General features: G+C 43.3%; 2 protein-coding genes across 3 annotated transcripts in view; both read left to right on the top strand.

Moving 5' to 3' along the window:
• The first annotated feature begins 4,243 nt into the window (after nt 1-4,243).
• Nucleotides 4,244-7,223, top strand: LOC310789692 (trypsin inhibitor ClTI-1). The gene is made up of 4 exons (XM_083651350.1): nt 4,244-4,296; nt 6,248-6,327; nt 6,662-6,771; nt 6,881-7,223. The coding sequence occupies exons 1-4, from the start codon at nt 4,260-4,262 to the stop codon at nt 6,948-6,950; spliced, it is 297 nt and encodes a 98-aa protein (XP_083507476.1). The 5' UTR covers nt 4,244-4,259; the 3' UTR covers nt 6,951-7,223.
• Nucleotides 7,224-11,903: 4,680 nt separating this feature from the next.
• csnk1a1 (casein kinase 1, alpha 1) overlaps nt 11,904-15,647 on the top strand; it is a 65,460-nt gene continuing 61,716 nt past the window's right edge. For both annotated transcript variants that reach the window (XM_083652402.1, XM_083652401.1), the window contains exons 1-2: nt 11,904-12,609; nt 12,734-12,840. In XM_083652402.1, the coding sequence (XP_083508528.1) occupies nt 12,487-12,609; nt 12,734-12,840 (230 nt within the window). In that variant the 5' untranslated portion in view covers nt 11,904-12,486. The remainder of the gene's footprint in view (nt 12,610-12,733; nt 12,841-15,647) is intronic.

The raw sequence follows: 15,647 nt of genomic DNA, 5'->3' as shown, positions 1-15,647 counted from the left end.
AGGGATAGTTCGGTTTGTTTGAAGTGGGGTCCTATCAGCTAGTTCGATACACTAACTTAATTAGGTACAGTGTTCAGGAGGCTGGGCGCATTGTGGAACGAGACCGCGCACTCAGAGCAGCACCCAAACCAGCCTTTTCTCTGTAAGTACGGGGGGTCAACAACTAAAACGTAATTTAGCCACCTAAAACAACGCCCACCTAAACAAATCGATATCTGTGTACATGCACGCTCTATTTTGACAATTTTCAACGCTTTACTTTTCCGCCAAACAGCAGTTTCATTCGGCACTGCTTTTTCTCCCAACCGGACAACTACCGTATTCCTCCGCTAAAAGCCAGCACAGAGCACAGAGCCGCGGTTTACAAAACAGGAAGGCTTAGAAGAGAGATAAAACACTGACTTACTTTAGAGACAACAAGTCACCTGGCCTCTCTGGTCTGGGACGTTTTCCACAATTTATCCTGGGAATGGTGAAAAAGGTCTGCAGGGCACCCCTGCATTTAGGCAGCAGGCGCATCTCTCTGCCTGTTCACTCTCTGCAAAAGTTCTTCTGTATTCTCTCTGGTTCATAATTGTATCCTCTTGTCACCAAGGTGAATGGCATATCATCCTCGCTATCAAAATCACTCATATTTTCGTTCGTGTATTCTATTTGTTGTGTCTTCACTAACAAACCGAGAGAAATAAAATACCCCCAAATAACTGCGGAGTAATCCAGTGCTGCGGCTCGGTGCAGGCTTTTAGCGGAGGAATACGGTAGTCGTACGGTTGGGAGAAAAAGCAGTGCCGAATGAAACTGCTGTTTTGCGGAAAAGTAAAGTGCTGAAAATTGTCAAAATAGAGCGTGCATGTACACAGATATCGATTTGTTTAGGTGGGCGTTGTTTTAGGTGCTAAATTACGTTTTAGTTGTTGACCCCCAGGACTTACAGAGAAAAAGCTGGTGAGGCTGCTGCTCTGGGTGCCGGATCTCGTTTGACGCTGCGCCCCGCTTCAAGACCACTGTACCTAATTAAGTGAGTGTATCTTACTAGCTGATAGGACCCCACTTCAAACAAACCGAACTATCCATTTAAAGCCCCATTCAGCAACTTTTCCAAGTTTTGCTATTGGGGAAACTGTGCCCTAAGGGTGCAATCGTATCGGTATCGATATCGCCGTTCAAAGTCAACAAAACACAGCACGAGAAAGCTCTATGTAGCCTACATGTTGTGATGTCGGGTAGCCTACTCACCACGTGATGAAATGATAATCCATAGTTACGTGAAACGTTTTTTTCGTAGCAAATCCGCACCGAGTTACTTCCTTGTTTTACTGAACACAGCGCTTCAGCTGTACAGTGCATGCACAGTATATGCCTCCAGGCGGCCTCCGGGACGCAGGCATGAAATAGCTTAGTCCCAGGAGAGGCCTTTGGAGGGCGCTGTGTGACCAATAGAGGCGACATTCTCTCTGTTATAAGTCACTGTACCATCTCCAATGACTAAAAAGCTGTTATATTAAGGTGAAAAAAATGCTTATTGGGGCTTTAAATATTCGTTTTTCTATCCTAAATTACCTAGGATCATGATTTGAGTAGCTAGATCTACATTTTTGGGGGCAAGAAATCCAATGGTGCCAATTAGAAATCAGTACAGCTGATCAATGGCACAGGTTTAGGTCGCCATCTTGGATTTTTAATGCACTGACGTTTACACTCATCTCCTTATCCTGGCTCCTAGATTACATAAGAACCTGATCCAAGTGGGTATCTGAACAAAAGGTATCAGATGAAGATATAGTATATTATTTTACATAACCCTAACCCTAACCCTAACCCTATATATTATATTGGATTTATTTTAATAATTGCTGTTACCCCATAAAACATAGAAATCTGGCTTCTCGACTAAAGGAGAATAAACCCCTAAAAACAAGTCGATTTCAGCAGAAGCAGAAAAATCTGAGAATCACATTGTCAAAAATGGACAAATCATAATATCATAATCACTAGCCCTGAAGCCACGGGCAACTCATAGAGATACATACAATACACTCAGAACTGCCTGCGTGTGACGAAATTGCAGACTTGTCATTATCCTTAAGTTGTGCACAATGCATAAACAAGACAATGCCCAAATATGACACTGCAGACAAAATTGGCAATGCAAGCTTTCAGCGTTCGTGATTACAATTTTTAAACACTAATATATATAGATATTTTTTGCCTGATGTTCCTTAAACTTTCATCAATCGGTTTCTCAGATTTTTCTGTTTCTACTCAAATTAATTTGTTTTTCGGTTTTTATACTCTCTGAAGTGTGTTGTATCAGTATAATGTACACATGACATGGATTGGCCACAACAAACACCATGTTCGAGCATAAGGATGCTCATAAGTGTACATGGCACCAGAGTATCTTAGGCCAATGCTCAGTGGTCGATTTTATTATTGTGTCATAACCTAAGGTTGGACACTCGGGCATGGGCGGAGTTAATGGGGCTGGCCCCCCCAGTCGTAAAAAAAAAGAAAAGAAATCTCCATTATAAATCTCCATCTCACTGTCTGGCTGAATATGATCATACAATGTATATCCACTTTGACAAGAATCACAGGTATCTCTTTGCTAAAGCTCTCCCCTCTGGACTGCCCTCCCCAGTCACATCTGACAGGCCAAAACTCATTGTCTTTCATACTCATTATGTCATCTTTCCAAAAAAGCCCTTTTCACTGTTGCTTTTGGCCTATACTATTTCTCTCTCTATCCCCCTCTCTCTCTCTCATCTATTTAAATATTTTCTCTCTTTATTAAAGTTGTTTTATCCTGTATTTGTAAAGTGTCTTTGAGCACGGTCAAGAGCAACAGTGAACAGTGAAGCGCTATATAATATACATTACATTACTAAACATACAATAATGAGTATTAATGTTCTGTAATTCTACATAACGTAATTCTATATTCTATTCATATTCTATTTCCATTCTTATACTTATTAAACAATAATTAGAGAGAAACCATGATGATGCCAGCCTTAAAATGAGATATTCCTCTAAATCTGGCTTCAAACGGGCAAAATTTCAAATGTAAAACGGCCAAAACAAATTGGGGCAAATGTACGTCTCCTGCAGAAGTGCCAGGATCCATCCAAGCTGTGTACAGTAAGGATGCAACACTGTTGACCTTAACTGAGCAGTGGAAGGAGCACTTTGAGGAACTTGTGAACCTGCGCTTTGGGCCCACCTGGCGCCGTTCCTGGTTCCTGAGCGGCGGTTCGACCACATCAACGTGGAACTGGTTTACAGCCAGACACTGTGGTTGTTGATGCCTGGTTTGGTCTAGTTAGCTATTCAGTTGAGCTCAAGCTGTACATGCTACATGCTAGCTGATGTAGTCAAAGAGAGAAGTTGTCAGTCTCATCGTTCCTGCCTCCCTCTCTAAAGTGGACGCAATGAACAACTGCCACTGCACTTTCTGGTCGATGTACTAGCGCATCTCTGGTCGGTCGGGATACCTGTGCAGGAGCGAGGTGAACTGGGGGGGGAATAGCATGATTCTCCCAGGTGCTACCGGTGAAACTGCTCGCTGTCAGGTGAAAAGAAGTAGCTGTCAACTGCACATGTATCAGAGGAAGCATGTATAGTCTACAACTCTCCCCAGATCAGCAGAGGGGGTGGAGCAATGACTGGGAAGTACAATTGGGGAGAAAACAGGAGAAAAATCTGAAGAAAAATACCTTGATCAAAAAAAGAATAGTAGAGGATAGTCTGACATAAATAAACAGTACTAGGTCGTGTTTTGTTTTACGTCGTAGTCATTGGTCCTGGGGGGTCCTGGGGGGTCCTGGGGGGTCCTGGGGGGTCCTGGGGTGGGGGGTGGGAGTGAAGATGTTTTCTTTTTGTTTATTTTTCTCTTTTGTTTTTCTTGTATGTGTTTTGGTTTGATTTCCCCCTTTTTTTAATCCTCACTGTTGCTGGTGGGTCACTGGCTATTATGATATGCAATCATTGTATATTATGTATGTCACTTATAATTTTGAATAAACTAAAATATTTGATTAAAAAACCCCATAAATAAACAGTACTATTGATTCAATATTGTAATCTTGGCCGTGACCCTGGCGAGCCTCACCTCCAGCTCAGCCTATCAGATGACAGCTGTGGACAGGAGAGCGTGGTATCAGCCTATCAGATGACAGCTGTGGACAGGTAGGGCAGGGTATAAATAAGAAAGAGACGTGTGAAACACACACCTGTCGCCTCAGATACACACAGGAGCCATGAAGCTCACGGTGCTGTTGCTGCTCGTTCTGCCCGGTGAGTTCAGCACTAAGACAAACAACAACAATAATAATAATAATACTAATAATACTACTACTAATAATAATAATAATAACAATAGTAATAATAATAATAAATAAGAAGAAGAAGAACAGACGTGCGTGGGGCTTTACAGTAATGGAAGGTAACTTTTTGACCTAAACCTTTCCATCTGCAGTTTGTCACATTTGCAGGCTGAACGTCTTTAAGGGGGTAAATCCAGAGCAGAGATCATAACCAGTAGTATCAAACTGATTATATCAGAATAAGGTCTTTAAAAGAAGAGCAAGTAAAATGTAATGCTTTCTTAAAAAGTATCATACATTCCTTTCTTGGTGGATGATGGCACACTATACCTGCTAATTTATGCTAATCGGTAAATACATGTTTTGACACAAAATAAATGGTGCATGTGATTTTATGGGATTGACAGGTTGCATTAACTGTAAGAAATTCGCTTTTTTTGGTGTCTTTTCAAGATAAAGAGGGATGGGTGGCTGAGTGGCTAGCACTGTCCCCTCACAGCAAGAAGGTTGTGGGTTTGAATCTCTAGCCCAGTCCTTTCTGTGTGGAGTTTGCATGTTTGCCTGGGTTTCCTCCCACAGTCTGAAGACATGTTCTGTGTAGCATCATAATGTCATCTAGTATAATGTGTAGTAGCATAATGTAATAGTATGTATTATCATGTGTGTAACCTATGTTGTGTGTAGATATATAATGTACTGTAGTATATGACTGTGATGATGCTAAAGCCCTGTGAGACATGCTTGTGTGATAATGGGCTATAAACAGAATTGAACTGCATATATATATATTTTTGATATATGATATTGATGTATATTAGGCTACAGAATGTGGACTATGAACAAAGAGTTGAAAATATGTAGGCTTCCTCAGGGCAGGCTTTCTCAGGCTTTCTCTCGCTTTCTGAGGCTTGGGCTTTAAAACCAGGCTCACGGGAGAAAGGGCCTTTTCTTTTTCCGCACACAGAGACAAAGGAGGCTTTAGCTGGAAGTAGCATCTTCAGTTTCACTGACCGTGTTCCAGACAACAAGAGACAAGACACGACACCACAGAGACACAAACAAGACACAAACAACAAACAACAGACAAGACATGACAGTACAGAGACACAAACAAGACACAAACAACAAACAACAGACAAGACATGACAGCACAGAGACACAAACAAGACACAAACAACAAACAACAGACAAGACATGACAGCACAGAGACACAAACAAGACACAAACAACAAACAACAGACAAGACATGACAGCACAGAGACACAAACAAGACACAAACAACAAACAACAGACAAGACATGACAGCACAGAGACACAAACAAGACACAAACAACAAACAACAGACAAGACATGACAGCACAGAGACACAAACAAGACACAAACAACAAACAACAGACAAGACATGACAGCACAGAGACACAAACAAGTAGACGAAGACAATAACAACAGACAAGACACATCAGCACAGAGACAAACAAACAGACGAAGACAATAACAACAGACAAGACACATCAGCACAGAGACAAACAAACAGACGAAGACAATAACAATAACAACAGACAAGACAAGACAGCACAGAGACACAAACAAGCAGACGAAGACAATAACAACAGACAAAAGAGGAAGAGCAGAGCAAGCTGAGACTCTGGGCTGCATTCCTCCGCACAAAGAGCACATTATGTTACAGGATGTCTCACACCCTCACACAAAACAATGTTCTGACAAAGTGAGCGTTATGTTACATGATGTTTCACATCTTCACACAAAACACTGCTTCATCCTTACTGAGAGGTGTGGTCCCCTTTTACATTAAAGGACAACTGACCGTGTGTGTGTGTGTGTGTGTGTGTGTGTGTGTGTGTGTGTGTGTGTGTGTGTGTGTGTGCGTGTGTGTGTGTGTGTGTGCGTGCGTGCGTGTGTAGTCCTGTCACAGGAGAATGAGGCGTTTACAGAGATGGATGATATGAGCCCGTCTGAGGAAGCCATCCAGCCTGAACCAGTGGTGAGCCTATTTTGAAGCTCCAATTTGACAGAAATAAACAAATAAATAAACATAAATACTATGTGTGTGTATATACTGTATATAGGCTATATACACGATTCCTAGGCTCGCCCGCCCTGCAGCTCGCATCCGCAGCTCGGTCGCTGCGCGGCCTCGCCCGGAGCTAAGCTGCTGCGTGGCCTTGCCTGCTCTATTGGCAAGCGTGTGTGTGTTGCTCACAAAATGTTATTGCCCTTAAGTTTACATGCGCGGCGGTGTGTCTGTGTGCCCCTTAAGTTTACATCAGTGCCCATGACATCATCAGTGATGTCTTATACGATGATTTTGTCTGCAGCCTGGCTGTGAGCAGTATGAGGAAGGACACTGCACCCGGGAGTGGGAACCAGTCTGTGGCACCGACGGACACACATACCCCACCGAGTGTGTCCTCTGCATGATCAACAGGCATGTGACACACACACACACACACACACACACACACACACACACACACACACACACACACACACACACACACACACACACTAATGGTATGTCCTGTTTTCTCCTACAGGGTTAAGAAGCAGCATGTGACGGTGGCACAAAGAGGAGAATGTCCACCTTCCACCACCACTGTGTCTTAAGCAGAACACACACATGCACACCCATGCGCGTGTGCACACACACACACACACACACACACACACACACATACACACGCTCGCTTACACACACACACACACACACACACACACACACACACACACACACACACACACACACACACACACACACACACACACACTTCCACTTTGTCTTAACCATCTGTCCTCGGGTCAATTTGACCCCATAAGAATAAACATATGGTTTTCTTCCATCGAATTTCCCGAAAATAACATGGGTGGTTCAACACTATGCCCTTCACAAATAAAATTAATTTGAACTAATTTCATTGAATTATGGGTGTTTTATTAAAAAAGTTCCATCCTGTTGTCCTCACCTCACAGTCGAAACCTTCCTGGTTCGACTGTTTATAAAAGCAACATGAAGTATATATTTTAACCCAATGTGTTACACCTTTTTAGGAACTCCATTCCAACCCATTACCACCATCTATGTATATTATAAGTGGCCGGGCCAGCGAAACGGCAGGGCCACTGTTTGTATTTGCCAATATCATTAGTGGCCGGGCCAGCGAAGCGGTAGGGCCGCTTATTGTATTTGCCAATATTATTATTATTATTCTCCCGGGAAGTTGGACTTCCCATACATGAAAATAAACCAAACTTTGCACAAAGGTCCAGTCCATGCCAGACTTAGTCGACATGAATTTGGCGCCAATAGTCCTGATGGTGGCGCTACAGCGACCGTCTAAAGTTTCAAACTTTGAAAATTCATAACAAATCAGGCATACGTGCTACGGCTTTGCAACTTTCAATGAAATGTGGGCCCAAGTGAGGAGAGACTTTTGTACACTGCAACCTATGGCCAATTATGAAGTCTAAAGACCGCAAAACTGCAAAAACTGTAAAACTATTTAAACCCTACTCCTCCCACATTTTTTCTTCAAATGACACCAAACTTCAGCATCTGCATCGTTACACTGTCCTACACAAAACAGACAGATTTTCGATTTATCAAAAATTTAGCCCACAGTGCATCAAAATGTTTTACTGTAAACGGTACTGTAAACAACTACAACTTTCACTCACTGAGCCTCCCCTTAAACTGTTTGAGCCCCCCTGGGGGGGGCCACCTCCTACTTTGGAATCCTCTGAACTGGAGTGTTAGTGTTCAGGCTAAAATCAACTATAGCAAGATCAAAGTGAAAATAATGTTCTAAACGCATCGGCTAGAAAGAATATAGCCTATCCCTGGCTGGATGTCATGATGAGATTAGATTGGTGAAAGTAGGGGCAGAATGATATCGTTTTCTCTCGTTACCTTTTCTTATCCCCCACTGCACAGGTAGGATGATGCAACAGCCTCTGAATGACAGGGGCTCAAAACTACGGTATAACAACTTTTATTTTCATCGGTCATTGTGCCTGTTTGACGCGCGAGAGAGAGGGAGTGAGAGAGAGAGGGGGGGGAGAAAGAGTGAGATGGCAGAGGAGTCATATCTCCGGTGCACTGAATAAGGCCTGGTTTTGAAAAGCGATAAACGCTAAATTAACGCCAGGGCGGAAGATAGCGCAAGGCCGGTATTTAAGGCCGAAACGCCCATTCTGGCCTATTCTGGCATTGCGCCACGCCTCTTCGGCGTAAAGCACATTTAGGGGCCTGAAACCATGATGCTATCTTCCCGAGGCAGTCGCAAGGTGCATTTTTTTTGCGTTTAACGCCAGTTTTAGCGCCTAAGGCCAGTGGGAAGATAGGGGCCACTTCCTCAGTTCTGTTACTTCTGTAGAATACCTGGCTATAGTTATTTCTGACCACGCACCACTTCAGCTAGACATTTCATTTCCTCTTAATGTTAGAAAACGTCCTCCCTGGCGCCTGGATGCTTTGCTACTCAGAGATAAAGAGTTTTACATAAAAATTGCTGAATCTATAGACAATTTATTGGCAGAGAACAAATCTGACTTTGTCTCCTATTCACTGTTATGGGAAATGTTAAAGGCAGTTTTATGAGGTGAAATAATAGCTTTTGCATCCTACGATAAAAAGAAGCGCAACAAACGTCTCACAGACCTCAACGCTGCAATATCCACACTGGAAGTGTGTAATGAAAACAAAATGGATTATTTTTTAGGTAACCTCATTTTCCCTAACCTGACGCTGCCAGATGGACGGTATAGCTCCACATAGGTTTCACTAAATGAAATGTGAGTTCACGTGACGGGCGGTTTACCAGGCTACATTTTCCCAACAATTGACCGCGAAGAAAAAAATCTAACTTGACAAACCTATAGAACTCAAAGAAATTTTCACAGCTAACAGATCTTTACGCAATGGCAAGGCTCCAGGCCCAGACGGTTTTGTGGCTGAATTTTACAAGAAATTCTGTGACAAACTAGCTCCAATTCTGTGAAAAATCTTCAATGAATCTCTAGAAAACAATTATTTACCATTGTCATTCACACAAGCAACTATAGTACCCACTGACTGGATCTTACCGCCCCATTCACTTTTAAATCAAGAACCAACAATCTTAGCCACAGTTTTAGCACAACGTCTTGAATCTGTCCTACCTGAGTTAATTTCGGCAGACCAGACAGGCTTTATTAGAGGTCGACACTCATTCTCTAATATCAGGAAACTTCTAAAGATTATTCACACGTCGGAACCAACTCTCCCCTCAGAAGTAATCGTCTCTCTGGATGCAGAGAAGGCGTTCGACCAAATAGAATGGCCTTAACTTTTTTCAGTTTTACGTAGATTCGGCTTTGGTGACACCATTTAGTTGGCTTCAACTGCTATATTCAAAACCGATGGCCAGTGTCAACACAAACTCATTGCACTCTTGCTTCTTTCACCTCTCCAGAGGGGCACGCCAAGGATGTCCTCTGGCCGCACTGCTTTGCTCTTAAAACATCACCCAATATTCGGGGTATTACGCGACATGGTAGAGAGTACAAGGTTTCCTTATACGCAGACAACCTTTTGCTCTACATAGAAGATCCTATACATTCCACGCTGTAGAAATTCTAAAGGATTTGGGGCATTTTTCCAGTTATAAGTTGAACTTCAATAAAAGTGAATGTTTCCCTATCAATACCCCAGCCCTACAGATTCAACAAAAAGACATTCCTTTCCACCTCTCCCATTCTGGTTTCATACTTAGGTATTAATATCACGCCAAACCTATCCTCTGTACGAAGCCAATCTTGTACCATTAATAAAAAACATGAAATCCAATCTTCAGCGCTGGAATAGTCTGCCCTCATCATTAGCAGGAAGAGTGCAATATGTAAAAATGGCTATCTTCGCAAAAATTTTACATTTTTTTCAATATCTTCCCATCTTTCTACCCAAAAAGTTGTTTAAGACTATAGACCAAATTATAACCGGTTGTATCTGTTTCTCTGTAATAAAATTCCCAGAATGAGCAAATCCACCAGCAAGGTCATGCTGGTCCACCAGCATCAGACCAGCCCTAACCAGCATATACCAGCATCAGACCAGCACTAACCAGCAGACCAGCAAGAAGTTCATGCTGGTCTATGCTGGTTTTTTTCAGCAGTACCCCACTAATATTGATATTGATAGGACAGGGTAGCCCGAGAGGGGTGAGAACTAACAGTAGATGGCGCCAGGGGACCATCTAACAACCTGGGGTGTGTTCAATATGAAATCGGTGTGCTACGGTTTCCGGGTCATGAATCCTCGAAACGGTCAGAAAGGGGGTTGAAATGAAATCCGCCCACCCCGACGGACGACAGCCGATACAGCCGAATCTCGATGGATTGTGTGTGAATTCGGCCTTAGCCAATCGGCAGCGACGTGTATAAACCCCCGCCGTTTAGAGAGGCAGTGCCCACACTACAGTGGATCCAACTACAACTAGGTTCAACACACCACTGTTTATAATAAAGGTTTTGCTACGTGTTGTCGGGGCTGAACTCAGCCCTGCTGTTGAACTATGGAATGGGGATAAAGAGTAGGTTTGACTGTAAAATATAGACCTAACGTTATGCCCACGACACGAATCTGTGTTGCACAGAGCCAACGTTATTAAATAACTCTACTTCATTAGGAAAATGTGCATTACACTAAATCAGCAGGTGGCTGATGTTCATGGCATTTAGCTAACTAGCCTATTAACAATGAGTTTACAGTAGCCTACATTTCAAGGGACATATCAGTCAGAATAATTCATGGAGTGACAGACAGACGGAGTAAAAGCTTATTTTTTTAATATATATATATAGATACAGGTGAAACAGAAACACTGCTCAGGCGATTTCATGTTGACGTATTTCTCCGCGACGCCTGCTTGAAACACAGGAAAAAACGGTGCGCGTTCCCGAGGTGATCCTGTGCGCGTTACCTGTGGCTAATGCTACCTTCAGGGCATCTAAGATAAACCAATCATTTTACTTATGAAGAAAAATAAATCTAATTAAATTACCTAAATTGGCTGTTTGGAGTGATTTTCAATATAATAAATGCTGAAAATAAGTGTATAGTATGTTCTCTATAATTTCATCTAGTGATAAAATTAGAGGTTACAGCATGACAATATTTTTTTGGCCCCCGGCAACAATCTGGGTTTCTCATGCGGCCCCCCAGGAAAGATAATTGCCCACCCCTGATCAAAACGGACGCTGTAGTTAATGTAGCCTGCTACTTATTAGAAACCAGGATAGTTTTGTCGTCGCAACAGGATGAACAAGATAAAATACATGTCAGTTATGCAAATAATACTTTAATCAATGTAATAACCAAAAGTTGATGTAAAATTGCTATAATACATAACTTTTCCTCCAACTAACGTTATCAGTTATGACAGGGTGCAACGCATCCATTATTCTCCATTTCTTCCTATTTACCACATTGGGTCGTTCTTGTGTTAAAGTCGTAATTCCATTATTTCAGACAGCACATGAAGGCAGCATCAGATAGCTACGTTAGCTAATCGCTTCCAGCGGAAAGCCGAGAGAAGCTAGTGAAGACAAGATGGCGGAGTGAGTCGGTTGCGCTTTTTTAAAGACGGCTGGCCCTTGAAGTTCGTCAGAAACGCTATTAAAGACGACAGAGTGTAAATCCAAAGTAACATCGGACGCGCGATTAAACAAAGGGCTGCTGTTGATGCCCTTCAACACGAAGGAGGTTCGGACTTTTTTTTTTCCGCGGTGGAGAACGTTAGCTTGGTGCTAGCTAGGTTTGGCTAGCGACTACTTGGAGGCTCTGGATGATCGTCGAAGGCCAACGGCTTATTGGGATTCATTTTCGGACGAGTATATAGTAAATTAGGCGGGCTGTTTCATGTCCCCCGCGGTGGTGTTATTTTAACAAAGGCATTTTGTACTTTTTTCGTGAAGTAAGTAGGAAGAACACTTTCCTGCCTTGCTTGCTAGCTGACGGTAATATCGTTAGCTAGAAGGTAACGTTGTTAGCCCTCACAGCCTCGGTGGTCCAGCTAGCACAGCACAGCCAGGCCAGGACTCTGTATGTTCTGCTGACATCTGGGCCAGAGAGTTTCTTCAGTGACTCGGGTGGAGATCGGTGGATATTATGGCGAGCAGCAGCGGCTCCAAAGCCGAGTTTATAGTCGGTGGAAAATACAAGCTCGTCAGAAAAATCGGATCGGGATCTTTTGGTGACATATATCTGGCCATCAACATCACAAATGGAGAGGTACGTTCTTGAACTGAAATCTACAGTTGCCATTTCCCTATGGAACAGTTAGCAATGTAGCTGGTGCAGTGTCGACAGTGCCTTCAAAATAATAACGTTAACCAATGATGTGTGTGGTTTTCAGGAGGTAGCAGTAAAGCTGGAATCACAGAAAGCCAGACATCCACAGTTATTATACGAAAGCAAGCTGTACAAAATCCTACAAGGAGGCGTTGGGATTCCACATATAAGGTAAAAAGAACCAATACATTATCTAATGCATTTTCGTAGTGTCGTGTGTATTGTCAATAGAGTGATGTCACGAGTCGTCTTCTATATTGTCTTGTTTGATCTAATGGTCTGTGTGCCTTGGTAAATAGAGACAGCTGTAGTAACTGCTTGTCCATGGCCTTAGCGCTGCTAATCTGCCTAGCCAGTCTATTCCGGTATCTAGCGTTATACCAACACAAAAAAAAACTTAATCTTGACACTTGGCATGGTTTTAGGTTTGTGTTTAGTAACCGTCGTGTTGAAGCTGGATCTGTGCTGTTAGCCATCAGATAGCAGCGGCTGGGGAGAAGCTAGTGAGCAGTTGGAAATGGCCGCTCCTCTTTTGTTGTGTTTGCTCTGCCCTGTTACAAAATGGCGGCGGGCGGAGCACAGCAGCCAAAACAACAGTAGGCCCCGCATTAGCAATAGGCTGTCCCTGTGTGTCTGATGGTGTATTTTGTTGTGTTGGAGTAAATGTTGAGAGAGGCAACCTTGTAACGCAGTGGACACACTTGGCATCGTGTAATAGTTTTGGATAATGCCTGATTGGCCTCAGCTGCAATTTAGTTGAATTACCGCCCATTCAAAACCTTGGAGGAAATGTTGACAACATAACATACCATACAAGTTCTGCTATGATAGCATTTTCTTTGAATATGTACACGAGGATTGCATGTGAACGTAGGTTAGACATGATTCAGATGTTAAGTTTCACAGTTAAAATCAACTTTGAAGGTCTTAGAAACAAAAGTCCATTTCCAAGTCCACTCTTCACCCTCCTGCAACCACAACCCAGCAATTTCAGAAGTCAAAGCTAAGTAATATGAGCAAATGACATGCATGCATGCACACATAGATGGACCACTGTTTGGTTTAAGTAGTTGATCGTGTAAGCAGGATTTTCACAGGCTGTTGGTGTAGGAAATTTAAATAATATTTGGGGGCAACTTTTGCCCCCACTGTCTAAAAACTGGGGGGATTTATATGCATAGACAAAATGCCACTGATAGTTGTGATATGGATATTTGACACTTTGTGCATTGGTTTAGGTTAGGATTAGTAACCTTGTAGTTGTAGACTGATATCAGTGTGTAGTGGACAAGATTGCTGAGCAGAAATAAAGGCAACCCAGTCGTTTTAGGGGCGAGGCCATTTGGCCTTCGGCGTCGCATATTTTTTGAGGCCACATGCCAGGGCACAAAGGCCATTGCTCTATTGACATCGTGAAGAGCGATTTTTCTGAAATGTGTAAAATGAGCCAATGACACATCCTTTGCATAGGGCAGGCTACATTAAACTGAGACCATTGACGCTTTTAAAGCAACTGACTGTACAAGGCTGGTAGCAGGGCACTGCCAAGGTGGCCTTAGGGATCTCAGGGCATCATGGCCTCCATGTAATTCCCACCATGCAACTCAGCATAATAATCTTATACATAGGGACCCTTACAGCTCTTTTAGAGCCTACTGCGAACACAAGAGAGCCGCCTGCTATCACTGAAGCCACTTCTAAACATGGAAGTCTGGACCCTGGCCGGTTAGACAGGGCAGCTTATTTGCTGCTTTTACCCTTCTAGACATGAGGGATCTTTGTTTAGAAACATTGGGGAATGGTCAGTTTTTTCTGCTGATTACGAGTGAGCGGGCGGGGTGAGGGGGGGGTGAGGGGGGGTGGCGTGGCGTGCGGAAGAGCAGAACCTGAGGCAGGAATTGGCATTGCCTAAAAAGCACGCACAGGTCTCCAGACACTGCGTTCACAACATGAGATCTCTGCACAACACTTTTCTCCACTACTCCATAACGCACATGTCTCACTGCGAGGTTCCTGATGCATTCCGAGTGTTCCGGCGATATCGTAGGGTTAGGGCTGCACGATAAATCGATTTTCAATCATAATTCGAATTAATTAGTTAGGACGATGTAAAAAAAAAAGTGTCAAATTGATTTTCACTTTAACTAGGGTAATTACAGTATGGCGGCTCTCCCTCATGTATGCGTGCAGCTTCCTCGTCCCTCCCTGCTGTAAAGTCTCTCTAAAGGTCGTGGCTAGTGGCTACTGAAGACAGCAGCGCAGCAAACTTATTTCAACACCTCAAAAAAAGCACACATCAGAGTTCTGATCGGGAGGAGATGAGAAACATCTATTTAAAGTACGGTAGAGGTCGACCGATATGGGTTTTTCAATGGCCGATGCCGATATTTAGAGAGCAGCGTGGCCAATGGCCGATATATAACGCCGATTATTTTATTATTTTATTTTTCGGCAATATAACAATGAATGAGAGTATTTGGCTAAAAAAACAAGTAGCCTATAATTCCATTATCCATTCATGCACATTGAGAATCTAATATAACGGTGGCGCAGTCGGTAGCGCTGTCGCCTCAGAAGGTCCTGAGTTCGATTCTCGCCTGGGACACTGTGGGCGCTGTGGTTGTGTTCCCCCCATATCTTCAGTGCCTACTGCCCAGGTGGGTTATCTCGTCGTAAGGGCCTTTCTCTCTGTGTGGAGTTTGCATGTTCTCCCCGTGCTCCCCCAGGGGGTTCCTCCGTGTATAACCCCCCACTAAAAACATGCAGAAGATCAGATCGTCATCGTCATCCGACCAGTGACGACAACATCCGAAGTTGGTCCCCGGGCGCTGTACGAGAAAGCGACCACTGCTCCTGGCCTGCCCCTCGGAGGAAAGGACATGTCTGGATGGGTTAAATGCAGAGGACACTTTTCACCGGCCACCGTCAGCATGAGTGTGTTGTGGCCGCATGCATGTATTGTGGTGTTCGTGTGACAA

Source organism: Poromitra crassiceps, assembly GCF_964638095.1.
Source record: "Poromitra crassiceps genome assembly, chromosome: 15".
NCBI classification, from domain to species: domain Eukaryota; kingdom Metazoa; phylum Chordata; class Actinopteri; order Beryciformes; family Melamphaidae; genus Poromitra; species Poromitra crassiceps.
The sequence above is the reverse complement of the archived record's forward strand: the minus strand, read 5'-3'. Positions and strand labels throughout refer to the sequence as shown.